The sequence below is a fragment of the Lucilia cuprina genome, chromosome 2, assembly GCF_022045245.1.
Source record: "Lucilia cuprina isolate Lc7/37 chromosome 2, ASM2204524v1, whole genome shotgun sequence".
Taxonomy (NCBI): Eukaryota; Metazoa; Arthropoda; class Insecta; order Diptera; family Calliphoridae; genus Lucilia; species Lucilia cuprina.
Genome location: NC_060950.1, coordinates 71,145,051 through 71,172,576, shown reverse-complemented (window position 1 = coordinate 71,172,576; position 27,526 = coordinate 71,145,051). Strand labels below are relative to the sequence as shown.

The following is a 27,526-nucleotide window of genomic DNA, read 5'->3' as shown; positions in this document are numbered from 1 at the left end:
TTAAGAAAAACTTATTAACAAAGGAATTTTCTAAAAGCTTTCTTTTTCTTTTTAAAGATTTAACTATTTCTTTTTTTTTTTAAATTAACTAATTTAAAAGAAACCCCCCTTTAGAGTAATTAATTTATTAATTAAAAAGAAAATAACAATTCATTAAAAAAAACTTAAAAATTAAAATAAAATATATTGATATATGTATATTGTATGCATATTTAACATAGTTTTTTGAGCATATATTTTCTTAAAAAAGCATAGTTCTAAATGATTCAGTTATTAAAAATATTTATGACTTTATAAATAAAATTTTATGATTTTTTTATTTTTAAATAAAAGTTTTAACATGTCATTCTATAAAAGTCTAAAGTTCAATTATATTCAGAATAATTAAATTTTATTAATAAAATGTAATAACCCTTTAATGTTATTGAAGATAAGTTTCTTGCTGTGTTTATTTACTTAATTATAAATGTATGTATATGTAACAATAATAATGACTTATCTAGGAAATTGATTTTTCTTATTTGTTTAGCAATAACAAAAAGCACAGAATTATATTTTAGATACCCTAAGAAAAGTTGAAAATCTTTTATTTACTTATTGATTCGATTATTAAATAATATTATAAAAACTCAATAAGTTAAGAAGTGATGTTAACTAGTGTTTGTTTTGTTGTGTATATATAAAAAAGTGAATTTTTGTTACAATATTGTAAGACAACATGCAAGAAATATTTGCAAACATTTTTTTATTATTGTATAAGCATTTCATCTTTCAGTTTTTTCAAACCAGCCTGGACATAACGAAAGACTTCATAAACATTGCTGTGCAACGTCAAAGGACCATTTTCATGGTCCAATGCAATAAAGAAATCTGAAATAAGAAACCAATAAGTCAATAAATAAATAGATGTTTTTATTTAATGTATACAAATTTTGTTCAAGAAATAAATAATATTAATTTTAAAAGTTTACTTCAAAAATATTTCTCCAATTTGTTCCCTACTCCTTTATCTTTAATCCTTAACTGATTTATAATTCTCATTTTTTAACCTATTCTGTAGTTTTGGCGAATTACAATATTATTTTTTTAATTTTTTATTTTTTATATAACTGAGCCCTTATACATATTTTTTAATATAGTTACTAACTCCCTTTGTAGGAGTTTGAATTTTAAAATTTTTTCGCATGATTACTTATGACTACAACGTTTAGAAAAAGAGCTTACCAAAACAAAAAAAATGTTGTTTTGGTGATCGCACAATTCTAATATACCTCTAAATCGTACTATATATAAATATATAAATTTGGACAATAAAAATCTAAAAAGTCTTACGACTTACCGGTGTGATTCCCTTGTCTAACTAAGCGATCGGCTTGATCCCATAATTCATGACTACTAGATAAATAAGTAAAATATTGGTTTTGCTGACATAAAGCTGAGTGTATATCTTGAGGCACTATTTTACCGGGTGGAGTATTGGAACCAGAACCCTAAAGTTGAAATAAATAAATACAACACGTTATAAGTTAATATTTATCAATTGTCCTAAAATAAATATAAAATAAAACTCACCTGTGAACCTACCGAATTAGAAGGTGAAATTGATGAAGGCGTATTGCCATTAATAATATCGCCTTTACCCGATTTAAAGAAATCCGAACAAATGTTGTTGATTTGCCGACAAAAATTTCTTTTAAGTTTAAACAACTTTAAAGAGATCAAAGACTGGCAACGAAGACTATATAAAGTAAATTTAAATGATAGAAGATTATATTAAAATATATGAATCATAATAAACAAATTACAAATGACGACGATATTCGCGTCGTGTGTCCAAATTTTAAACAAAAATGGTGACATAAATAGCATTAATAAATAATTAAAATTAATTTTATCTCACCTTAATATAGCAACTTTATTGTGAGTATCGTGTTGGTTCGCTGAAGAAACTTGTAAATGTCTAAATTTAGAAGATATGAATCTGCAATTAAAATTAAAGAAAAAGAATAATTATGACTTTAAAACTGAACTACAGCAAAAAACTTTTTTTTATTTTTAATAATGTAGGTATGTATGTAAAATTTATAAAGCATTCATTGCATGTTATTAATTAAATTAATAAATATTTGCACATTACTCACTTAATTAATGACAAGGTATCCTTGTACATAGTCCAAGCTGCATCTTCAGAACGACTATGTTGTTCCATGGCAGCGCCAGACAGGAGAAAGTAAACCACAGCCTCTAAGTATAAAGTCACTTGATTGAAAGTGTTCTGCTCACGATCTGCCGCATGCTTGCGATGAACAGCCTCTTGCAAAAACTTACCGTCCTTGCTGCAAATGGAAAATTATTTAAAACAGTTTTCATTAATATACATGGAGTGCAGATCGTTTTACACACAAGATAATATTTTTGTTAACTGTTTAATGTTAACTTTGTAAATGTTGAAATGAAATTAAAGGGGTTAAAAAAGAAAAATGTGTTAAATTAACATAAAACAGTTGGTTTACATTTGCAATAAATTTTGAAATTTGGCCGTAACGGAGGAGTTGGTAGTGTTGTTGTTGTTGGAGGAGTAGGTAGAGGAATTCGAATAATCAATAAATGATTCCGCAACAAACCTGATTTCCTCACTCAAAGCATCATCATCTCGTTCAAAGTAGGAACGATAGATAACTTGAGGTTGAGTGGTTGATGCAGCTGCTGACACGGCTTCTGTTGTTGTTGAATTTGAAGCTCCTGCTATTGCGGCGGGCGACGATGATGAGGAAGCTACTGAAGGCATAGATGTAGTAGGTGCTGAAGCTTGAACATTCTTTAAGCATGTAGCTGCTGGTTGAGGAGTTTGTGTAACAGTTGGTATCAGTCCTACATTGGCTGGTGGTGGCATATTGGTTGAGGCGATTGTGGTTGAATGGTTGTTTGTAGTTTGTAAATGCGCAGGACTGGCAGTGTTTGAGACATTGTTTGTTGTTTTGCTGCTATTATTGTTATTATGACTATTTGATTTATCAGTGCTTTGCTGTTGCTGAAATTTATTCTCCATTAATAACCGATCATGATTTGTATGAGAAAATTGTTGTTCCTTTGAAAATATAAAATAAAAACAAATACAAAAACAATTAAAAAAAATCTATAAAAAATAATGCGCCATTTAGTTTTCAATACCTGTGTCTGCTGTTGTCCGTTTGTATTCGTTAAACAATCTTCCGTCGCAATGGGTTCCTTTCCTTTTAAAGAATCATTTGCAATTTCCTTTTCTTTAACAATGTCACTAGCGCCGACAACCAATTTCTCTTTTTCGGTTAACGCAATTGCATTTAAGTCTTTTTCCTTTTTCCGTTTTTTCTCTTTGTAAGGACTGGAACTTGAGCTGGTACTGCGTTTACGCCGTGGTTTAGGTTCCATGGGTAAGTCATTAGGTGAGCACAGTGATGACTTTTCCGACAGATCACTGGGTTTATAGTCTTGTTTGAGTATTAAAAGTTCTTGCTTTATGAGTGCTGGATCTGTAGAAGAATCACTTTTAAATTTAGTTTCATTGCAGGAATATTCTGAATCAGGTTCATGTTTTATAATTTGTTCATGTTTAACACCGGTCAACAGTTTTACTCCACTCAATGTAGGATTAGGGGAATTATAACCTCTAATCATTGTTGCAGCAGAATTGTAGCCATTGGGAGGTAGCAAATGTTCCTTTGGCGTTGAACCGCCACCACATATGCTGCCATCTGTTGAACGACTACTCAATCGACCAGAATTACAATTTTCTTTGGCCAGGTCGTTGAGATTTTCTCTTGAGTGAGAAAGTTCTCTTTCGGAGGCTGATGAGATTGTGGAGGCAATTTGTATTGGGGTTCGATTGCCCGTACTTCTAGGAGTCGCACTACCACTACCACCACCACTGATATTACCACTTGATGTGGATTTCTGTCGCATTTGGTTGTTGCAAGACTGCAGGTCAGCGTTGAGTATTGTTTCATGACCATATATTGGAGTGCGTCCAGCGCTTGGTGTCAAATGATTTTGCTGATGGCCAGGAGCATGGCCATACAAACGATATGCATTTGTTTGCCACTCCTCGGGTACATTCAACAATCTAGAGAGATCAATTTTACATATTAAGGAAGTTGGTGGCGGAGGTTGTAAAAGAGCTATGTGTTGTTGATGAATATGAGAAGGCGTCGTTGATGATGGTGAGGGAGAAGGGTTTGGATGATGCAATGTAGCTGCGACTGCAGGCGTTGGAGTTGGTGTCCTCGTGGTTGGTGGCGTGCGAGTAGGCGTTCTGGTTGGCGTTTTTATACGTTGTTGTAACTTTCTTTCGGCACTCGACGTACTACGATCAGGTGTGCGATGTGATACCATTGCACCAGCTGCTAAAACCTGAGATGTAAGAGGAGTCATGTTTAAAGAACGTGGTGATCTCATATGACCACCAGGTGTCAAACGTGGAGATTGTGCTGTTGGAGTATTTTGTAGGGAACTATGTACTGCGGACAGATTTTCTTGAGACAGTCTTAACGCTGGAGATATATGCTTCTGTTGTTGGTGCATTTGCTGTTGTTGTTGGTCTTCTGACTGGTCTACTATAAGAACTTGGCCCTGCTTTTTAGCACCTCCCTCATTTGACGATTTAAATATACGGGTCAGCGTACTTATTTTATTTTTATCACTTTTTGGTTTATCACGTTTTAGTTTCTAAATATAAAAAATGTAATTAATAGAAATTTCTTAAAGATAGTACAATGTCTCTGAACATATTACCTTTTCCTTTCGAGGCTCGCCTGAATCTGAATCAGAACGTTCCTCACCACTCGATTCCGAAAAAAAGGCACTTGCCACTTTATGCGGTGATTGATGATTCGCAGAACGTTGGGAAGAACTACCTGCACCAATAGAGGTAGCGGTTTGTTGTGAAGACCCTCCTGTTAAAGTTGAAGCATTGGGAAGGTGACTAAAATCTTCTGCTGACGATTCAGATGATGATGAAGAAGATGAGGAGGACATTGACATATCATGAGGCTTTGTAGATGCCGGTAAGGGGGCTGATAAATCTTCAAGCGACGATTTTCGGGTATTTAACTTTTTTACTATTCGCTTTGGTGGTGCGGGTTTATGCTCCCCAGATCCAGACGTCCTAGATTTTGCACTGTCCTTTGGTTTTGTTCCTTCGTCTTCCGATGACGAAGTGTTAGTTATTATATGTTGTTTGTTGGTTGTTTCTTCTACATCCGAATCCGAAATAGACGAAGATGATTTTGACATAGAACACGTTGATGACTCAGTTGAAGATGATGAATCGTCGCTAGTGGCGTTTGCAGTATGTATTTGTTCTTTAACAGAAACCGTTGGCGTTGTTACCTGTGTTGTTTGTATTAGTTCTATCGGAGCTTGTACAATTGTCTGTTTAGTAGGGGTGGTAGAATTAAGGTCTTGAGCAGAAGAATTTGATGAGTTTAGTCGAGAAGCTCTTCTTCGAGCGGTTGCTGTGGCTGCATTCGTAGTAGAGGCGGGTTTCTTATTGATATCTTTTTTGGCGGTTAATGTTGGTCCTTTAGCAGATGCCGAGGCTGACGATGCTGAACTTATGTTTCCACTTTGGTTGGGAGTAGTCTTACGTGGTCTTCCTCGTCCTTTTTTGGGACCAGCCACAACTCCACTTGTAATTCCACTAGTTGTGCAACTAGATGCCGGACTAACTAAACGTTTTGTTAAGTCATCTGGTTCCTCATCACTGGTATCTGTTGCTACTGTGGCACTAGTTTGCTGTTTCAGTTTTTTTCTGGGTTTTTTAGCTCTGGATTGAGGCGGAGGTGGTCGACTTAAATGTGCAGTCGGAGATGAATTAATATTATTTATCCGTATCATAGTAACAGAATTTAACATCTGTGTCTTTTGCACCATTGGTGGGGAGCGAGGCAAAGCTGTTATAGCTGCTGGGACACCTGGAATTTGTAGTGTACCCGTGGGTCCCCTCACAGGCAATCTTTCGTCATCACTTGTATTAGTATCAGAGGATAGATTTGATAAACCTTCAATGACATCGCCGCTATAGGAAGTAATAGTGGTATGTCCTCCAGCTATTGACATCGATTCGTGTTTTATGTGTGAAGAAGGTATTGATACAAATTCCGAGGCATTTAAAATGGGCACCTGCTGTTGGTTTACTCCCATACTCCCATGAGGCGTGGAAATTTCTTTTTTAATATCGCTCAACATCGGAGAAAGTGGGGTGACTGAGAGACCAGCTGGTGCTTTCCGCGATGGAAATGCCGGATGGGGGAATGTTTCACCTTTATTAGTACCTCTATTTCTTCTATGTAAGCTTTCGTCTTCAATCTCATTGCCATCATTTTGATCATCATCAACATCCTCTAACATCGACTCATTTTTAATATTCGCCACATGCTGGGGAGGTTCAGGTATAATTTGAGCTCCTCCTCGAAGTGTAATGGGCATATTGAGATTGGCAACATTCATAGAATTCACGGTGTTTACAATCGAAGTGGTGGATGGAGATACAACATCTTGTGTTGGTGTCTGATGTAAAGGGGCCTTGTTGAAATATCTGCTTAGCTGCCATTTGGTAGTATTTGAAGGCGATGGCGTCTTATTGGAGGACGACGATGACGAACCTCCTGAAGGAGGTGCAGAAGAGCCCAGCCCTGAGCTGCAACTACTAATGCTACCAGGAATTGTACCAGCTGAGCCTGATCCTAATTTCTTTTTGGTTGGTAATACCACCGTCATTTGTTGCTGCTGGCTAATAAGCTGGTGAGGGGCGGGTATTGTAGCTTGTTGCTGAGGTTCACTTCTTGAGGAATCACTTCCGGACTCGCTTGAATCTGATGGTGAACTGTCACTCGAATTCACTGTGGAACGATTTTGCTTTTTGCGATCATCGTCCGAGTCAGAAAGTTCCAAATCATTTTCCAGAGTTGAATTCTGCTTCTCTATTGGTGGCGGAGTTGGCTTTTCTGTTTTTAAGGGTTTTATCATTGGCTCTTTTGATGGCCGAGATAAGATAGGAGAATGTGGCACTGTAGGTGATGTTATGGCAGCATTGCTTATTGACGATGAAGACTGCCCAGAGGAGGAAGAGGTAGATGATGTAAGATGACCGACTGTAGCGGTTGTGTTGGTGGCAGGGGCTATATAAGTGGAAGATGATGAGGTGGGGGCGGAGGAGGGGACTGATTTTGAAGAAGGCATCTGTGTTGTTGATGTAGCTGATAAAGGAGGCACACATCTAGGTGCTGGCATTTGCTTACGAGGCGGAGAATCCAAAGGCTCGACTATACTTGTTTTAGCTAAAATATCAAAGGAATACTTGTGTTTATTCTTTTCACTGAGATTATAATTCTCCATTAAAGTATTGTGCGGTGTTGCATCAATGCCAGTTAACATCTTTGGAGGACAAAATGTATTGGTAACATGATTAATTATTTCTTTGATGTCGTTCTAAAAAAGAAAATCCAAATATTAATATTATGTCGAAGAAAAAAATATTAAAATAAAACTTACCTCTGGTGGTAATGGTTTTTGGCGTTGTTTTGGTATTGATGGTTGGGAAAAGCGACCATTGTGTGTCGCCGATGACGAGTTTGACGATGCTGTAGGTGGTCCTAGATATGATTTCTCAACGGAAGTGGCTGACGATGTTGATTGGCGCCCATTTGGCATGTGTGTTGTGGCAGGTGGCAGTAATGAACCGGATGGTGGTCCCTTAGGTGGTGCCATTCCACTACTCAAACGATTTACTGGTTGTCCTGGATATCCCCCTCGGCCATTATAAGGCGGTTTATTATCAGCCTGTTTAACATAAGGCGTTTGTCGTAATTGTTGCTGTTGCTGCTGATAGTGATGTGGTGGCTGTTGTGATTGTTGCTGAGTTTGTGGTGGTGGAGGTGGAAGCAAACGCTGCGATGACGACGATGAGGAGGAACCTGTTGACGATGCAGACGTCGCCACACCAGAACTTACATTTGGTAGCGGAGAACTTGTTGGCACTATACCTGGTAAAACAGCATTAGCCGGCATATGCCTATGACCCGAATTCGATATTCCCACCGTGTAAAGATTAATAAAATCTCTGGCCTTCGAATAATCTCCCAATTTAGCCGAAATTTTATCATCATCTTCGGACGGATTCACACGACGAGGTTCAGAAAAAAGTGCTACCTCCCGATTAGATGATGATGTTTGAACTTGTTGCCTTTCAGATTTTTCACGTTCCCTTCTTTGTTTCCTCTCATATTCATAGTCATCCATGCTAAACAAATATAAAATAGAGAAAAGTATAAATTTAAAATATAAACATAACATCAGTGACATATAAATAAATATAGAAACAAAATTCCAACTTTGAAATGAGGTGCAATGGACATTAGTTATATTCAAACGAAACTTTTCTACACATTTACATATATTTTTTTGAGGACTCCACATAATAACCGGACAAAATTTTAATTTCATATTCAAATACAAACACATAAAAAATTACGCCGTTATTACTATGTATGGGTTATGGTAAAATATCAACCGACGCATATAAAATTTGAATCAATGGATTTATGTACCGATACATACAATTATAAGTCAACTATGGTGTTAATATAATTTCTAGAAGGGCATGGCGTCTATTTAAAAATACATTTATATTTAATAAGGCGGCTTAAAAGAATATTAATATTAGATTTTACTTATGTTAATTATATCATTTAAACTTATCCTAATACATGTATATATATTTAAAGCAACAACGTAAAACACAAAAACAAAACAGATAAAGACATATACGAAAATTAGGAAAAAAAGCAAAACAATATATAATACATACTTTATTTGTAGTTGGTCTAGGCAAAGTCGCGGTTCTATTTAATAATAGTATGCTGGTTTTTAATTAAAGCTGTTGTTGTGTAAGTTATTGTTTTTAGTACAAAACAATTGTCAAAAAATAAGCTGATGAAAATTCGCAAATAATTTTTTGAGTCACAAAAATTAAATGGAAAGCAATATTTTGTTGTATATTCTTTTGAAAAGAAAAATATTTACATGCGATTATTTATTGATCAGTGATCACTTTTTAAACTTTATCATTTTCTTCGTTGTAGATTGATAAAGTGTTAATAAGTTATAGTTTTTGTAATAATTGGAACATTTATAAGTGGATTTCATTTCCAGATGTTGATATTGTATTTTGGAGTTAATTTTCATTATTTTTATAGAGTAAAATTAACTATCACATGCATTTAAAGATCATTGAATTAAAAAACATTTTTAATTATTTTATTCACTGAATGATTATAATTACTATTAAGTATTTTTTATTTTATTAGTAGTTTTTTCTCATTTATTTTATTGCAAATATTTTTGTTTTTTATGATAAATGAAGCATTATATTGAAATCGTGCGAAAATAAGTAAGTCTTTTGGTTTTGTTTGTTTATAACAATTATTGCTGTTAAACCTGAAAGGAGGCAAAAAGAAAAGTACAAAAATAAATATATATAAAAAGAATAGAATAAAAATTTGCTAAAATGCAATATTCATAAGAAATTCTATACGAAATAGGAATAAAAAATCAAGGATTTGTTCTTGAAATAATATGCTGAAGGACAGATTAAGGGTTATTACTTAAGACTTTGGTTTCCGTTAAATATACATATGTATGTACAAGTACTTATAATCACGCACATCTCTAAATCAAAAAAAAATGTACTGCGTACATTAGGGCTATATCTATATTATAGAGAGGTCAAAAAGTATGTAGAAGAAGTATACTATTTTTTTACCCAACATACAAAGTGATAAAAGTCTAATTTTGGTATGACACATGTATAGCCTTAAATTCCAGAAATAATAAAATGCTGTACATTTTTTTTAATTTTCCGGTTAAACAAAGATGTCAGGCCTTTGTGTAAAAACGAAAAATTCGTTTAATCAAAAAGAAAGTTTCTATGATTCAAAAATAAAAATAGGGTAATGGAAAATAGGAAGTATTTATTTTTTATATTTTTAAATGCACCAACAAATTGTTTGACCATTTATTTATACTGTGGAATATGTATGTATATAGAAATTGGTTATTAATTTTAGAATCAATCTAAAATTAAAAATTTTATGAAAGAATATTAAAATTTGGTAAAATTAACATTATTGTTAACTTATAAATATGATATATAGGTATATAATGGAAACAGTTTCCCTTCCGTTAAATTGAGAATTCGCTAAACTTAATATCCGTTAAACCAGGAAACCACCGTACATATATGTACATTAGAATGCTTGCCCGTCCCCCTTTTCTGGATTGTTCTTTGTGTTGTAAAACTATGTCATGCAAAAAATAAATAATAAGTTATAGCCTATATACCTACACCTGTATACGAATAAAATGTAATTTAGTACCTTGCCTCAGATATACTAAAGCCATTTATAGTTTAATAAAACTGTGGATATTTAAGGAAAATTTTGATGGGGGCTTTTTAGAGGGGCTGGGGTCAAATCAGGCCCTATAATTATAAAGTTCATCAGGGTCATCAAGACTAGTATAGAACATGGTTTTGCAGGTTTTTGCCGAGATACGAATATATTAAACGTAATTATTAACTTAAAAGTCATATTTTGCGGGTTTAGTTCTATGGGGCCTAGGTGAAATAATGGACCGATGTTAACTATTAAGCTTCGTCTACAGTACCATTTAAGATCATGAGCCAAAATTCATTGAATTATCTCCAAAATTGCGACATGGACAGACGGACGAACATAGCTAAATCGACTCAGAAAATGATTCTGAGCCGATTGGTATACTTCAAGGTGGGTATATGACTAATATTATTGTGCGTTACAAACATCAGCACAAACCTAATATACCCTCCCCACTAAAGTGGTGTAGGCTATAATTAGGCTGATAGGGTAACGTTAATAGGTGCTGCAAAGTCTCTAAATTATCAAAGTACATTTTTAAGGGGAAAAATAGATTTTTTTGCTCAAACGATGCCATTTAGTACTAAATTTTGCACAATTTTGTAAAGGAACCGCAGTGTGCGCAGAATAAGCTGTTCGGAAAGACAAAAAACACAAAAATTGCTTGAAATTGCAAATCCCCTAGGCCATTAACGTGTCTCACAGGATATAAATTCAACAAAAAAAATAACTTTTTTATATATTCTATATATTAAGGCAATTAATCGGAGATTTGAACTCGGCAGATTTCGGGAAAATCGCATTTTTAGTAAAATTTTAGAGAATACGTATCAACTTGTACCTTCAACATTTTAGCTCAGACATCAACCTATGTTGCTACGTCTGATCATGCATAAAAAAGAAAGAAAATCTATTTTTTACACCTCTAATATATAAACGTTTATAAAATAAAAGCCAATTTAAAAATAAAGTATTAGAAATGGAAACTAATTTTAACTTACATACAATTTTTTTAAGTTTTTTATAAGAGGGGAACAAATATTAAGTTGAAGATCTTACCTAAAATGATAAAAAAGAGTTTCTTAAATTTTAGTGTTTATGAAGCAAACTGTTTAACTATTAAAGAATTAAAATATGTACGTTCATATTAATTATACCCTTATAGATATATCAATATTAACCATATGACAGATATTTCAAAAATATTTTATTAATTTTAACAAGTAAAGTATCTTTCGGTCCGCCATGTCTCTCTCATATTTCTTAGTTGTTTTTTATATAAATTATTTTAGTTCAAATAGAGCTTATCAAAATTGGCTTTGAAAATTGTGTATCTATTTTTGTTTGCATTCCTGTTTTATTTATTGCGTTTTGTATTCTGTTATTTTACTTTGTTTTTGTTTTACTTATTTATTCATTCATTTACTAGTATGCGAATGGTACCTTCGACACACTTATTTACGTGTATCGCAAAGCACAATTTTGTATCTATTTTGTATATCGTCGTAAATAGCGAGTTTAAACTTGGAGTTGTCGAAAGAGTGTTGTTAGTCATTTATTATTTGATTTTTTTTTTATCATTTTAACACATGTATTATTTACATTGTTCTGTTGTTATGTATTTTATGTTGATATTTTTAAGCAAATCACTTTTTCTGCTAGTTAACCTGTAAGCATTTCAAAAAAAAATATATAGTAGACAATAAGTCAGTAATCTTTATAGTGCGTCTATATCCATCTCTATTATCAGTTCAAATAATGTTTTCATAAATTTTTTATTTCTATAGTCACAATAAAATATGAAATATGTACAACGAAAATAGAAAAAGTATTAACAAAACACTTGTAAGGGTTAAAAATAAATTTCAGATGTATTTTTATACTCACTATCAAAAAAGATGGGGGAATATTGTGTCTGTTATTCCGTTTGTAACACAACGAAATATTCGCTTAAGACCCATAAAAGTATATACATATATTCTGGGTCCTTATTAAATTCTGAGACGATCTAGCCATGTCCGTCTGTCTGTTGAAATCACGATAGGGATCTCACGGAAGGAGCTAGATACTTGAAATTTTGAAACATTTTTTATAAACATTCTCTACTGATAAGGTTTGTTTGGTATTGAAAATAGGCAAAATCGGTCCACGTTTTGGCATAACTAAATTTATATCTCCTGTATAGGGTAACTTTTTAATACATTGTTACTTACTTTTTAATACATTGTTGTACTCTATAAGCTATTCATTAAGAGTGAATAGTTATTTTCTTTGGAAATATGTATATTTTTCTAGTTATATATACTTCTTTAATTCAATTTTATATTAATACAAATTATTAAACCACAAATATTAATATAAATATTTATTTAAAAATAAGATATTTACTCAAATGTGTTATGACAGTGAATATTTGATGTAGCATCCATTCGCGATATTTTTTAAACATATGAACTAACTGAACGATTATTATTTTATACGTACTTATATAGTAAAAATATGTATATGTATAATAAAATGCATTGCATTATAAAAACAAATAATTGGGGAGACAAAAAAGAAAACATTTAAATGATTCGAAACAACAAATATTATTGGAAAAATACATACAATTTAAACTATTATGTGTGATTGTTTTATTATTAGCAGTAACATTGTTGCCTTAAATATATTACAGACAACATATAAATATATATATGTACATGATTTTTAGTCATGATTGAGTGTAATTTTGTTTTTTGCTTCTCTTCAGATTCGTATTAATTATTTTTCTAATGTGATTTTTGTATGTGTTTTAATTTTGTATAGATTTTTAATCTAATTTTCCTTAGTCCAGTTATGCCATCATGAATGTTTTTGTATAAATTCTTATTTATTTTCCTTATTTTTATCAGTAAAGTATATTGTAAAGTTATGTTTATCTTCTAATGTGAACAATTTTAAAACATTTAAATTAAAATTGTCACACGAACAAAGATAACAATAAACAAACTAAAATGCACATGTTGCTTTAATAAGAAATTGAAAGATACATTCTGACATTATTTAAATTATTTTATCTCATTTATAAATAAGATTATAGTGTTATTGTTATAGAAATTGCTGTCGAAATTAGTCAAGTGTGAATTTTGAGGCTTTTAAATAAAAAATATATATCTAATTATTTTAAAAACAATATATGTATGTATACATTTAAACAAAAAAAATGCCTTTATTTATGTAGCAATCTATCTTTTTTTATATTTACATAAGGTATTATGTACAATAAATTCATATTACTGAAATGTACTGATCAAGTTAAAAAGTATGTAAAACTTGTATTAAATTTGAAAAGACTAGACTATTTAAATGAAAATATAAAATTGTATGTTTGTATGTACATTAAACGGAAGATAATCATTCATTTTAATCGTTTTTAAATATTTCTACATTAGACCTATGCTTTAAAAATAAATATGTTTTATATTGGTATAATTTTATACTAAATAACCATCCAAATATATGTATTTATATTTTTAATATTATTTTCCTATTTAAAAAAAACGCTGCATTATGCTGCAATATTAGTTGTAGATGCTAAATTATAAAATAGGTTTTATTAATACTTTCTCTAATGTCTGAGCACAGATACTACGGTGTAATGATAGAGGAGGCGGCTGCAGATCAAACAAGCAGAATTAATAAGAGCACATGTTTAACAACCTAATAAAAACAAATGTACAAATAAACTGACAAATAAACACACAACCCGCCTTGTCTTATATATATACATACATACACATTTATATTGTATAAGTGTATCAATAGATATTTTTGCGTACAACAGAAACATTTCAATATCGATGCAATCAATGAGTTATAATAGTAGCAGACGAAACAAAAACAAATACAAAACCATATTTAAATAAAACAAAAAACTTTTGTTAATGTATGTGATTGAGTTGTGTGTGAAAATTTTAATTTTCTTTAACTATTTATATAAATAATTTTCAATGAATTTGGAAATAATACATATATATGTACATTGATATATATGCACTTAAAAATGAAAATTTTATAATCGGGAGCTAAAGTGTTATATTAAAAACTGAACCCCAAATATAAGGATGACATGCACGATGGATCAACATCGGCAAAGACACATATGTATGTATATTTATGTCAAGTGACCCAACTTTAAAAATCGATGTATTCTAAGGTTAGTACTATGGAATAGTAGTCTAGATACAAAATTTTCAGCTCTATCGCTCAAGAACTACCGAAGGCAGAGGGGGTCAAAGTTGGACATTTTGGTAATACAGGGTTTTGTTCAAATGATTTTAACTTTTCATCTATTAATCCTAGCAAAAATTGTCCAAAGGAGTTCAGGTAGGTTTATTCATTTAAAGAATGCTTATAAGTCGGACGAGGAGATAAAAAAATTAAAGTATTAATTAGAGCGACGAAACTGAAAATAAAATGAATTAAGTAATTAAAAAAAGACGAATAAAAAGTGAAAATCTTAATAAAATTTCTTACATTTCTTGAAAAACGCATTTTACAAATAAGAACAATAAAAGAAATAAAAGTAGCAAAAACACAGACATACCCAAGAAATAATGAATTAAAAAGGCATTAACCTTGAGGCAGGTTTTTCACATATTTTTTCTTACTTTTTGTTTGATTTTATTTTGGCACAAAAATAAACTTCAAAATAATACAAAAACTATATACATATATGTTTGTATATTAAAATGCTTATAAGTGTAAAGTTGTGAAGAGTAAATGAAATATATGTAATATAAAAAAAAAGAGAGAAAATATTGTAGTAGGTAAAAGAAATGTTGAATTAAATTTTAACACAGCACCAACTAGCAACGCAAATTGTGCTTTTTCAATACGGAATGTACCTAAAACCGTCAATAAAAATGATTCATTGTCATTTATAGAAAATATCAGTTTCAAAAATATTGACTTTTAATAAAATCAATTAAAGATTGCTTTTCCCGAACGAACTATACAAACAAATACAATTGAACAACCTTTACCGTTCGTTTTTTCGGCTGATTTGAAACTGATTTAAACTCTTAATCAGAAAGTGATTAAAAAACTAAGAAACGTGAAACATTTAATTTGAATTATCTAGATTCGATTATAAATCTTTGATTTTATTTGTAACATTGAAATTTTCTAGATCCTTGTTCTCAAACGATCTAGACATGTCTGTCAGTCAGTCTCTCGAAAGAACGATAGGACCTAAACTATTGCAGTTTGATTGGTATTCAAAATGGACAAAATCAGTTTACATTTTGACATGACCTCCTTATAAGGTTCGCTTTAGGAAATGACTAACGTTCATAACAGGCTTAAAAATACTAGTATTTTTATAAAATTATACTTAAATTTTTTATGAAACAAAATTTCATTTAAATCGGCAAATCGAAATTTGCGAATCGTAATAAGTATTGTAAAATTCAAAAACTAAAATTAATTTTCATTTCGATACATATTTAAAACAAAATTTTGATCACCTTGGATCATGTTATGATCATGTATAACAATATGATAAATACAAAAATATCATGATAAAAATTTTGACGGATTTAATCATAATATGATATTTTAAAATTGATACAATAACGATATGTTTAGACTACAATCATGTTTTTTTCTCTGCGAGTTCTTAGAAAGTATTCGGCCGAACTTTCAAATTTAACGAAGTTCGGGTTCGGTGTTCAGCACCGAATAAGTTAAAGCTTTGTGGTAAATAATATAAAAAAGAAATAACAATAACGAACACAATGCAAAAAATTTATAAACACAAATAAAAAATTTACACTTTATTTCGGTGATTTAATAAGCAACAAATCTTGTGGCATTGGCAACTCTAAACGCAGGCCTCCAACACACATTGTTAATGATGAGTATTGCTTACCTGGCATAAATAAACAAAACAGAGAAAAAAGAAAGTCCGTTTAAAAACAACACAACACCTGTAAAGTATTTTCATAATACATACTAAGAGTATTTGTTGACAATGTGCCAAAATATATTTGTGTTTTGATTTAATTTCTTGGTTTCATTTCTCTCCCCTCTTATCCATAAAACAGGTTTTTGCGAATGAAAGAAAAATGTATACGTAATGAAACATTAAGAAATATTAGTTGCTAAAGTTCGACTATATGTTACCGTATAAGAAAATAAAATTGTTGTACTTGTTACGGAATAAAAAAGATCTTCTTTATATTAACTTATTTTCGATTCTGAATAGTTTATAAATGGACTCACAATTTTATTGATTTAATTTTTTTCAAAGAAACAAATGCAAAATGTAATACATAATTTTTTCAATCCATTCATTCCTTTCTCATTCTCAAACTTTAGAATTTACCATAAGTAAATTTCACTTTAAGTTTCAAGCAATAAATAAACATTTTTTTAACTATAAATGCACAAAATTAATCTGCTAAATAGAATAGATAGAAGGGCCTCAAAATTTTAATATTCCACTCAAACACTATTTTTTAGAAATGGTTAGAGATTTTTTTAATTTATTAACTTTACACAATTAAAAACAAATGTGTTGTTGTTTCTTTAGCAAAAGCCAAATTCAATAGTATTAAAAAGATATCGAGAATGAAAAAGAATATTAAAAAAATTATAATAACACAACAAAATTATAATAAGAATAAGAATCTGCTTTTGAAATTTGCAAACTCCTCTAGAATCTTGAGATATGGGTTTAAACGAGTTTTCATAACTTATATGTTATATATTAAACGATTTAAGTTTTTCAACGGATTTATAGATTGTTATTTCGCTTGGATGTTGTCCAATTCTTTGTTGATCTGAGCAGATCTTTCGTATGAATTTCTATTCGTTATTTCATGTATTTTATTATACGACTTCAAATCTTTATTCAGAAATGCAATCTTACACCTAAAGATGCCCTGTTCCACTTTAACCAGTACCTTAAGTAAATATGCAGTTGTGAGAGTTAATAATCATAGATAGCTAAACACAGTTTGCCGAACTTTAATCAAACGAAAACTTAAGAGAAACCGTAAAGCAAACACCAATGAATACATCAGATATTCTTATTGTTTTGATAACAAATACACCCACTAAAATAATTAAAAACAAAGGATTTATAATCAGGACAAGTATAGATTCCAATAAGTTTTTCAAATATATTTTTTACTCTCAAATAATAAAAAAAGTTTAAAATTCTAAATATGATAAAAAATCATTATATATACAAAATCTAGATTTCGTGATATTTATAGGTATTTCAATTTTTTTATAAGAAATAATTGATTTTATTCCATAGATAAGTAACATGTCATTTGTGACTTTTATGTTTTGACCGACAGTGTATATAAATATATGTATATAGAAGATAGATTGATAATGTAATACACATGTTGCGTGCTTAATGGGTGGTTATAGTGTGGTGAAATATCACATTTTTATTATTGACTTTACTTATTATTCTTGCTATTTTACGTTTATCATTCCGGTTGAAATTTCCACAATATAATTTTTCGTCCCTAAAAAGTATATATTCTGGATCCATATAGATAGTTGTTGTTGTTTTTGTTATTTCTTAAGTAATAATTGTAGGGTTGGAAAAATTAAATTTAAATTTTATAGAAATAAACATGTGTAAACAGACTATGGTGAAGGGTATATAAGATTCGACATTTCGTTATTGTATTTTGTTGTAGAATTGCACGCATACATTCGTTCTTTTGCCCATAACCACAAGTGCGATAATAATGCTAAATACTGAAAACGAAAAAAAATTCAAAGTTGCCAGATATAAGGAGTATAATAGATTATAAAACGTGATAAACAATTATAAATTTTCATATAAACAAAACGTGGGTAAATAAAAAAAATAGTTTGGAAAACTAGTGAGATTAATTGGTAATAATACGAAAAAATAAAAATTCTTCAATTATTTAAAATATTATATATTAATCTAAATTTATTAATAAAATTTGACTCTATAAGGATCCAAAATCTATTAAAAAAATATCAAAAAGCAAAGTTTTTGTGTTAAATATATTTTTATTGCATGCCACTACATGGCCACAAAACTCTTACTTCGGCTGATCTTGACCAATAGAACTAAAAAAATGTGTGTCTGTTCTACTATCTAATAGTGCTAATCTTAGTATAAGTTTTTTCCAAAACGATTTTATAAGTTGGGTCACTTGACACGAACTTGCCCATATACATAATTCAAAAACCTTGAAGAAAAATTAACTCAAATAAAAAACTAAAGGAACTAAAACTTATAACCCACCAGTTCTTTTAACAAAATTTATAGATTTATGAAAATTTATGGAGTACTCTACTTAATGAATTTAAAGCCAAATAAATTCAAAATTAAAGTGTTTATTGGCATTTAGCCCCGTTAACTTCACCTCCGGTTATCATTTAATCGAATGTTATTCTGCAGATTAAGTGACAATTTAACTTTAAGATAAAAAATAATCAGATATTGTGATAATGGGGGTAACTATTTTTATTTTATCTTCTTACTAGAATTACACATTTATATACATTACGGAAGCTAGTCACTCATATAGGCAGGAACCAAATCAATCATGCACATGAGACAGAATTAAACAACTTTGCGATGAAGACTTGAGTTTATACTTAACAACTGAGAAATGCGGCTAAAAACAAATAAACAAAAAACATTTCAACAAAACACGTTAAATGACGTAAAGTAACAACTAAATGCAAACGAGCAAACAAACAAAAACCAACAACACCCATAATTTTAAAGTATGACCGAAACCAGTTTTTCTGACAATATTTGATCAAATGAAACTATTTAAAAAATATAAATTCATTAATATGTTTTAATTATTTTGCATTGTAAGTTTTTTAGATACATATTCAAAATAATCTGACGAATATTTTTTTAAACGTCGAACTTCAGAAATGTGTAGATAAAGAAATATACATAAATTACGTGCAAATATGTATTTGCATTATTTCTTGTTATATTTAAGCCATCAGAAGTCATTGAAACGTTAAAGAGAAAATAATGATATAAAGAAAACAAAAAAATCCAAAAGTTATGTTATACAAATATTCAAGATTCTAAAAGTTTTTATCGCAATAATTGCCAAATTTATATTTCAAATTTGAACCGATATTATTCCAAAGTCTTTTACTTAAGTTCCAGCATCAATAATGGGAAATAAAACAAGTATGAATGTATAGTCTGGCATAGCCGACCATTTGATACCCTACATCAGTCAGTATGTTAAAAATGGAAATTATTTAAAAAAATAAAGCATTTGATTTGTTTTTCTTAACATTATTCCGGAAAATTTTTACTTATTTTTGGCAAAAAAAAAGAATTTTTTTACAAGAGGGCTCAAGGGGAGTAAGGAAAATATGGCCATATCCTAATAAATGTTGGTAAAGGAATTCACATCTACTTCAAAGCAAATTTATAAAGAATTTAAACGTTTTATTAAAGTTTATATATGTATTTTGACCTTCAAGTCATTTTCTGAAGGGAGTTTGTATGCGGGATATTGTCAAATGAGGCCCGATAAAGGTAAATTTTGCCGACTTTTGTTGACATAATAGAACATTTAGCTTAATTATCAGCCCAAAGGCCCTAATCGGAAGGTACGGTTGTATGGCGGCTAAGCGAAATAATGGACCGATTTTATCCATCAATATAAATAACATTGGGCAGCCAGCCAGACGGACGGACATAGCATAATCGACTTAGAAAATAGGTGTAGGACGAATGTTTTTGTATGTTACAAACATCAGCACAAACCCAATATAACCTCCCCACTAAAGTGGTGTAGGGTATAAAAACCTAATACTTACTATCGAAAAGTTTAAATGTTTTCAATATAATAAATTAATATATTAATTAATAATGAGTTTTACTTCTTTACATAATCTGTTTCTTCTTCTCATCTACACTTTCATTTACCAACGAAATTAATTATATCAACACACTAGTATAGTATTAATGAAATATATAATATTAGTTATTGTGTTTTCTTCTGTTTCTCTTTTTTTCTCTAGTCAATTGTTTGTTTAAACACAACATTTCACTTTCTCTATTTAATATAATGTTTCAAAATATATACTGACATATTTTAGGGTAAAGAATCTACTTATAGTTATAACAATTGAAAATACATAAAATTTTTGTTATAAATTTATGGAGTCTAAAAGTTAACAAACCATGTTTGGATTTGAACTTCTTTCACTAGGAGAAAAATATCCAGTAAAACCTCAAAATTATCTATCAACGAAATGTCATTCTACCACTCTTTACATTCTCGTTGCAAGTTTTCAAAGGTATGCGAACGGAGTAAAAGAACAACGCTCATTTCTGTTATTTAGAAAAAGTCTGCTATCAACTAGTATCAAAAGTGTAGTGGTCAACACCCATAACATTGTGTATATAAAAAATAACTAAAACTGTAGTTAATAGATTTTCCGAAATTAACCCTTTGTAGAATTTTTTTCTTTAAGAACAATATATTTCTGGATTTAGAGTCAAAAGTTTTGTATTCTGAGCAAAATCGTTGTAACTCGTGTGATTAACTAAAATACTTTTATTTATGGTTACCATTTAGTCATATTCGAATCGGTTATTAGCAAAATAATGTCGTTATGCTTTAATATATGTATATATAAATATTGTAATATATTTTTCATTTTAAAATACATTCAGGTTCAGATTTTACATAATATATGTTTGTTATTAAAATTATTGAAATTTTAAATTGGCTAACACAAAAAATATAAAATTTTAATATTCTTATCATCGCACAAAAGCTACAAAACAACATTTGCTTATTCCTTTTTACATTGCTTTGAATATCCCTATATAGAATATAGACTAGAAAACACAAAAAATTAGTCCTTTGAAAACACCATGGATATCTGTTGTTGTTCACTTAAGTCTTCCTTATTAAATTGACAGCACTAGTCTGTATTCAGGTTGATATTTTTAACTGGCAACAACATTAGAACAATCCAATGCACACACAAACATAACTTTACTTTTTCTAATTTATACTTTTACCACTCCCACTGTTCCTTGACGAGCACTTCAACTCCTTACCAGCTGTTGTAATATTGTTTATGTACTTATTTTCATCTTCTAGCTTTTGTTTACTTTATGTTTATTCTATTTTTCTAGTTTCATTATTGCTTTACAACATAGTCACTTGACTAGAACTCCCCAATAACATCCACAACTGAAGCCACCCACAGTAATAGCGGATGTTATGTTAAGTGTATACGGAAGGATAAACGGAAGGAAATTTTATGTATGTCTTTTAGTTAGATTTGACTTAAGGAGGAGTGTGTGTGCGCTTTTTATATTTATATTATACATACTAACAATGGTCATTTATTGATAATATATGTATATATATAACTGGTATACTTTTCAATAGGGCCCATTTATAACCGATTTATCCGAATGAATTGCTAATTATATTTCCAAACTTAGATATAAATTATTTTTGTAAAATTAATATATATTTTTTTAATATATGTATTTATGTTTAATTTTTGAAATCGATGAATTAATAAATAAAATTCTTACCGTGGTTTTGATATTTTTTTCATATCCATGGCATTTGGTTTTAGTAAACTTTTTACTAATATCTCGCATAACAAATAGACATATTGTTAGATTTTTGGTTTGTAGAGAAGTTTTAGTTGATTGTTTGCCTGCTTGGGTTATTCTTTGCTGGAGCTGCCACTGCTTTTATTCAAAATAGTTAAGTGATTTTACATTAATGGCGAAGTAATGTTTTGTCAAAGACACTATTTTTCTGAACTTTTTCTCAAAAAGTTTAAACTATTTTTTTATATTAATATTATTTGAGTGATTAATTGGTAGAAATTATAATATGGTTTGGTAGTACTAATTATTTTTACAATAGAAAAGATTTATGAATTTTATTATTATTATTATACTATATATTATTATTAATATTTTTTATATTTGCAGTTATAGTTTTTATTCTAGTTATAAGTATGTTTTCTATGATATTTACCAATTTCCGTTGTTTTAAAGTATATAGTACAATTATTAAAAATTGTATTTGTTTTTATTAAATCGATTTATTTTTATTTTTCTTTAGTAATAATGATGATTATTTTTACTTTTTAATTAATATTTATTGTAAATATTATATTAATTATATATAATGCTACAAAAGCGTCTCAAAGAAAAATTGCTCAATGTTAACTACATTCAAATCGAAAACAAAAAAAAGAAATATTTTTTTATTTGTTTATAATTAATATTTTTAGTTAAATTTTACATAAGTAAGCACTTGGTTAAATATTTTTTTATTCTTAAAATATTTTTGCGACTTTTTGAATGAAAATATATTATTTTTATTTTTTATTATGTAGTTTTTGTTAACATTACTAATATTTTTTCATATTTTTTTATTTTATTTTATTGCTTATTTTTAGGCAACTATTTACTGTTGTGTTCATAATTTTTGGAATTGGCTTTTATTTACAGATTTTATTTATTTAGAACTTTAAATTTTAAATAAGTTTATATATTGCAGCTGAAACGAAAAAAAAGAAATCAATTAATTAAATTAATGTTAAATACATAGAATTTAGTATATATATATATGTTGTGTGGTGTAACAATAACTTTTCATTTCATTCTTTAAAAGAAATTGGGTCATGTACTTAAATAACTTCTATATTATTTAAACTTTAACAACGTTAAATACTGTTATTTTCTAGAAATGAAGAATTTCTTAATAGAACGATTAGGATCTACATACGTATCTACATTCTTCATATAAAAATTCTAAAAAATTAATTAGCATTAAAGGATGTTCCTCGAAATTTATTTCTTTGCATCGGGCAATGGTTATTAAGTGTAATTAACTATTTATAGAAGTCCCACATAACCTACAAATTTAACATAAAATCTATATAGAAGTTATAGGTCGGTTTTCAAATAGTTAATCGGTTTTCGTTTTTGGTTTTTAAATGCTCTAATAACTTAAAGAATTCTAAATATACAAGGAAATTGAACAAAATTATTAAAAATATATACAGTATTATTCGAAACCTAAGCAACTTTTATTGGCATTGTATACAAAGTGCTATATTTTCTATTTTAATTGATTTATTCAAAATTATATAACAGATAATAATAACATTATAATAACAACAAAAATATATGTCGACATTGCTGTGAGTTACAAGAAAATAATAACTAAATTAACTCCATAAATAGCTGTTCGAAACTAAAGCAACCTTTTGATCTTCTAATGAAAATCTTTGGTCCTTTTGAGTAACTAATCTATTCCATAAAGGTGTTTGGAACTCAAAAGGACCAACGATTTTCATTAGAAGATCAAAAAGTTGCTTCAGTTTCGAACAGCTATTTATGGAGGTAATTCAGTTATTATTTTTTGTAACTCACATCGAAATGGAAAATATAGCACTTTGTATACAATGGCAAAAAAGTTGCTTAGGTTTCGAAAAATACTGTACATATTCATACTAATACAAATATTTTTTTAATTTGATCGATCATTAAGGTATTGTTGTTGTAACAGGTTGGCTGCAACTGGATGTTCTTCCCTGGGGAAAAAACTTCCTGTTGATACAGCTGTTGCTGAGTTGACAATCTTTGGCCGATAGAGAATCGGGTCGTTCCAAAGCGGAGATCCAACGATCATTATAGTATGTAATATATCGAATTTTGTTTTGAAGAATTTTGAAAATCATGGATGGACAAATCATTAGGAGAACGTAAAAGTAAATATTTTATTGATTGAAAATACAATGTACTATGATTTACTGCTTATTGATCTTTGGTCCAACGACGTCAGTGAAATGAAATTTACCAGTAATAAGAAATTATAATAAAACATTCACAAAAACAATACTGTACATATTCATACTAATACAAATATTTTTTTAATTTGATCGATCATTAAGGTATTGTTGTTGTAACAGGTTGGCTGCAACTGGATGTTCTTCCCTGGGGAAAAAACTTCCTGTTGATACAGCTGTTGCTGAGTTGACAATCTTTGGCCGATAGAGAATCGGGTCGTTCCAAAGCGGAGATCCAACGATCATTATAGTATGTAATATATCGAATTTTGTTTTGAAGAATTTTGAAAATCATGGATGGACAAATCATTAGGAGAACGTAAAAGTAAATATTTTATTGATTGAAAATACAATGTACTATGATTTACTGCTTATTGATCTTTGGTCCAACGACGTCAGTGAAATGAAATTTACCAGTAATAAGAAATTATAATAAAACATTCACAAAAGAAAGAGAACAACATATAGAATTACGAAAAAATAAAGTAAACAAAAAGTATAAAAAATATAAATGCCTATTTAAATATGAATTGGATTAAATAAATGTGACTATATGTAAATATGTACCTTGTTATTTGTGTATTATTTAATATGATGCTTTTAAAAATAATTAACAATTAATTTATTATTTTCTTGTTGCTGTAATTATTATGTGCTTTTTTAATAAACTAATTTTTCGATTTGTTGCTGAGCGCCAAATATACAGATATTTGTCTTATTTATTTTATTTTCATTTTTTATATTTTATTTTGTTTTTTTTGTTTTTTTTTATGGATACTCTCTGCTAAACTAATGGTGCTTAATAAAAATCTGCTGCTGCATATACACGAATGATAACGAAGGCGTTGTTGTTATTTTTTATTGTTGCTGTTATTATTATTTTAAGGCGTTTAAAGGGGGGTAAGTCAGGGTGTAGAAAAAAAAACTGAATAAAAAATGATTTTTTATTGCAAAATAGTATTAGAAGAGTAGTGAAAAATACATACGAAAAGAGCCCGGCACACACACGTATAGGAAATATAGAGAAAAAAGAAGAAATGAAAAGAATTAATACAGCAACAACCGAAAAATATACGACACTACAAAAAACAAACGACGACAATGTTTTTTCAAGCAGATGATGACGATTTTTTACTATAATCTGTCCGAAGAGGGGGCAGTAAATTAAAAGTTAAGAAGTATTTTAACAAATGTAGAAAACCAAACACGAACAAAAATAATTTAATCGAAACAAGATAAGTATATTTTATTATACTTTTTCGCGTAATGGAAATTGGGATTTTATAGGTACTTGTTTTAATTAATTCTCTTTCCGTGGTGCTCGCCTATACATTTTTATAGCAATTGAAATCACAATTCACATTTTCAATTTCATTAAATAAATGGCATATTTCACTTCTTAATTTCTATTATCACATATTTACTACACTGTAATTTCATTTGAACAATAATTACTTATTTTTTATAATTTTTTAGATTTTTTAATTTTGTTAAACAACGCGTAAGACGAGCAACTTTCATGTACGAAAACTAAAACTACTTCTTTTGATGACTTTGAAGTCTATCGAAAATTTTCTTCTGCGCTCTCTCACAAACTGTCAGTGTACGAGAGAAATAAAGTGATGTAAAAAATTAAATAAAATAAAAATAAAGTAAAATATGCGAATAAAAACGCAAACATTAATAGTTAGATTACTTTAAATATTTGATTTATAATTAAATAAAATCAAAATAATTCCGAAGTAATATAACAAACTCCGTTCATACAGAACACATAATAAATAATATTGTTTATTGACATATTCTCATACATCTATATGTAAATAATTATATAGTAGACAGAAAATATCAGTAATATAAAAACCAAAATTTTTAATTAAAATAATTATCAAATAAAAGTATATTAAATGCGATTTATTTTTTATATTTTAAATGCAACACTGAAAGTATTGCAAAAAACCAAAACATTATCTATCACTAATATAACTATCTCTTTCTGAACTATAGGCCTCTTATCGCCCAAGAATATTACGGTATTTCAATCTGTTCCACTTATTGACGAAAACAACAGCAAAAAGATGTAAATATAAAATATGCACTATCTTTTTCTCTCTTCATCTCATCAGTGTCAAAAATTATGTTTTCGTGTGAATTTCCCGTTTTTTTTAAGCAAAACAAAAACAACTAACTAAACGAAAAAAAAAGAAATTTCGCCGTGAATACGAGAAACAAAAGGGATAGGAAAAATTAAAAAAAAGTCTTCCAAAATGAAAAATACTTTATTTTTAAATATTTAAAAACATGAAAATATCTAATAGGTTGTACTCACTTTAGTAGACTGAATCTTTATGTACAATTCGTCATGAAATTTCTTTTTAAACATTTAGAAAAATAAGCAACAAATGTTAATTTTTTTGCCTGATCGTCTTAAAGAGACAATTAAATCACCATTGCACAAAAAGTCAATTTAAAATATTTTTTTTTTTGAAAAAAGTTAAATTTATTTAATTGCAAAACAAAAGACTTCTAATTTGGCCTTTTAATTTTTTCTTTTGACTTATTCCTCCTTTTTGAGGTTCGTTCACTTCATGACAATTTCTAAGTCTCGAAATTTTTGCCAAAAATTTTCATTTTCACTTTTTGCTTAATCCACTTGGTTATTTTCACTTTCACCAATTGTTCGATGTTTTCAAATCGCGTTTATAAGTTTATGAATAATAGTTTCATTTTTCTAATTTGCAATTATTTTTCATTTGTAGAATTTTTATTTAACAAAAAAAATTAACGTGAAATTCCGAAATGAAAATCAAACCGAAGTTCGCCATTTTCTATTTTTTGGATGTCTCCTCTTTGTGCTTTAAATTCGTATGGCGAAAAAGGTCGCTTTTACACAATTTACTAAAATTACCTTTTGTTGTTAAAATTCAAGCAGGGTTGTAATTTATTCCATAGTTGTATTATATTTTGTTCGATAACTATTAGATTATGGTGTTTAAATAAACAGTTTTGTTATCTGTAGGATGCAATAAACCGATTTTATAATTATTAAAATTTTATCTCACAATCACATTTCATAAAGTATATACATCTTATGTCTGTATAAACAAGAGTACATGTATTCGTGTGGTCATGGTGAATCTTTAATTAGTTTCATAAAATATACGTTAGATGGCGCTACGACTCGATGTACGATATTTTAAAATCCACACTTTCTTTTGATAATT

At 29.2% G+C, this 27,526-nt stretch overlaps 1 protein-coding gene and 1 long non-coding RNA gene across 9 annotated transcripts; one reads left to right on the top strand and one right to left on the bottom strand.

Annotated features, from left to right (window-relative positions):
* Positions 1-282: 282 nt before the first annotated feature.
* On the bottom strand, positions 283-27,144 carry LOC111679178 (AF4/FMR2 family member lilli). Of its 8 annotated transcripts, none has more exons than XM_046945693.1 (12): positions 25,594-25,813; positions 24,870-25,227; positions 22,024-23,008; positions 7,531-8,278; positions 4,771-7,467; positions 3,172-4,704; positions 2,514-3,088; positions 2,142-2,336; positions 1,901-1,981; positions 1,573-1,738; positions 1,340-1,490; positions 283-870 (listed from the first exon to the last, which is right to left on the bottom strand). In XM_046945693.1, exons 3-12 carry the CDS (start codon positions 22,050-22,052, stop codon positions 749-751), a joined length of 6,297 nt encoding a protein of 2,098 aa, XP_046801649.1. In that variant the 5' UTR covers positions 22,053-23,008; positions 24,870-25,227; positions 25,594-25,813; the 3' UTR covers positions 283-748. The 8 variants fall into 8 exon arrangements, with proteins under 8 accessions (XP_046801649.1, XP_046801650.1, XP_046801634.1 ...); XM_046945694.1 differs by lacking the exon at positions 25,594-25,813 and adding an exon at positions 25,289-25,422 and having other exon boundaries at positions 24,870-25,118; XM_046945678.1 differs by lacking the exon at positions 25,594-25,813 and adding an exon at positions 25,289-25,418.
* LOC124418691 lies at positions 25,461-25,986 on the top strand. The gene is made up of 2 exons (XR_006940156.1): positions 25,461-25,589; positions 25,779-25,986. It is a non-coding gene; the product is annotated as an uncharacterized LOC124418691 (long non-coding RNA).
* Positions 27,145-27,526: the final 382 nt, after the last annotated feature.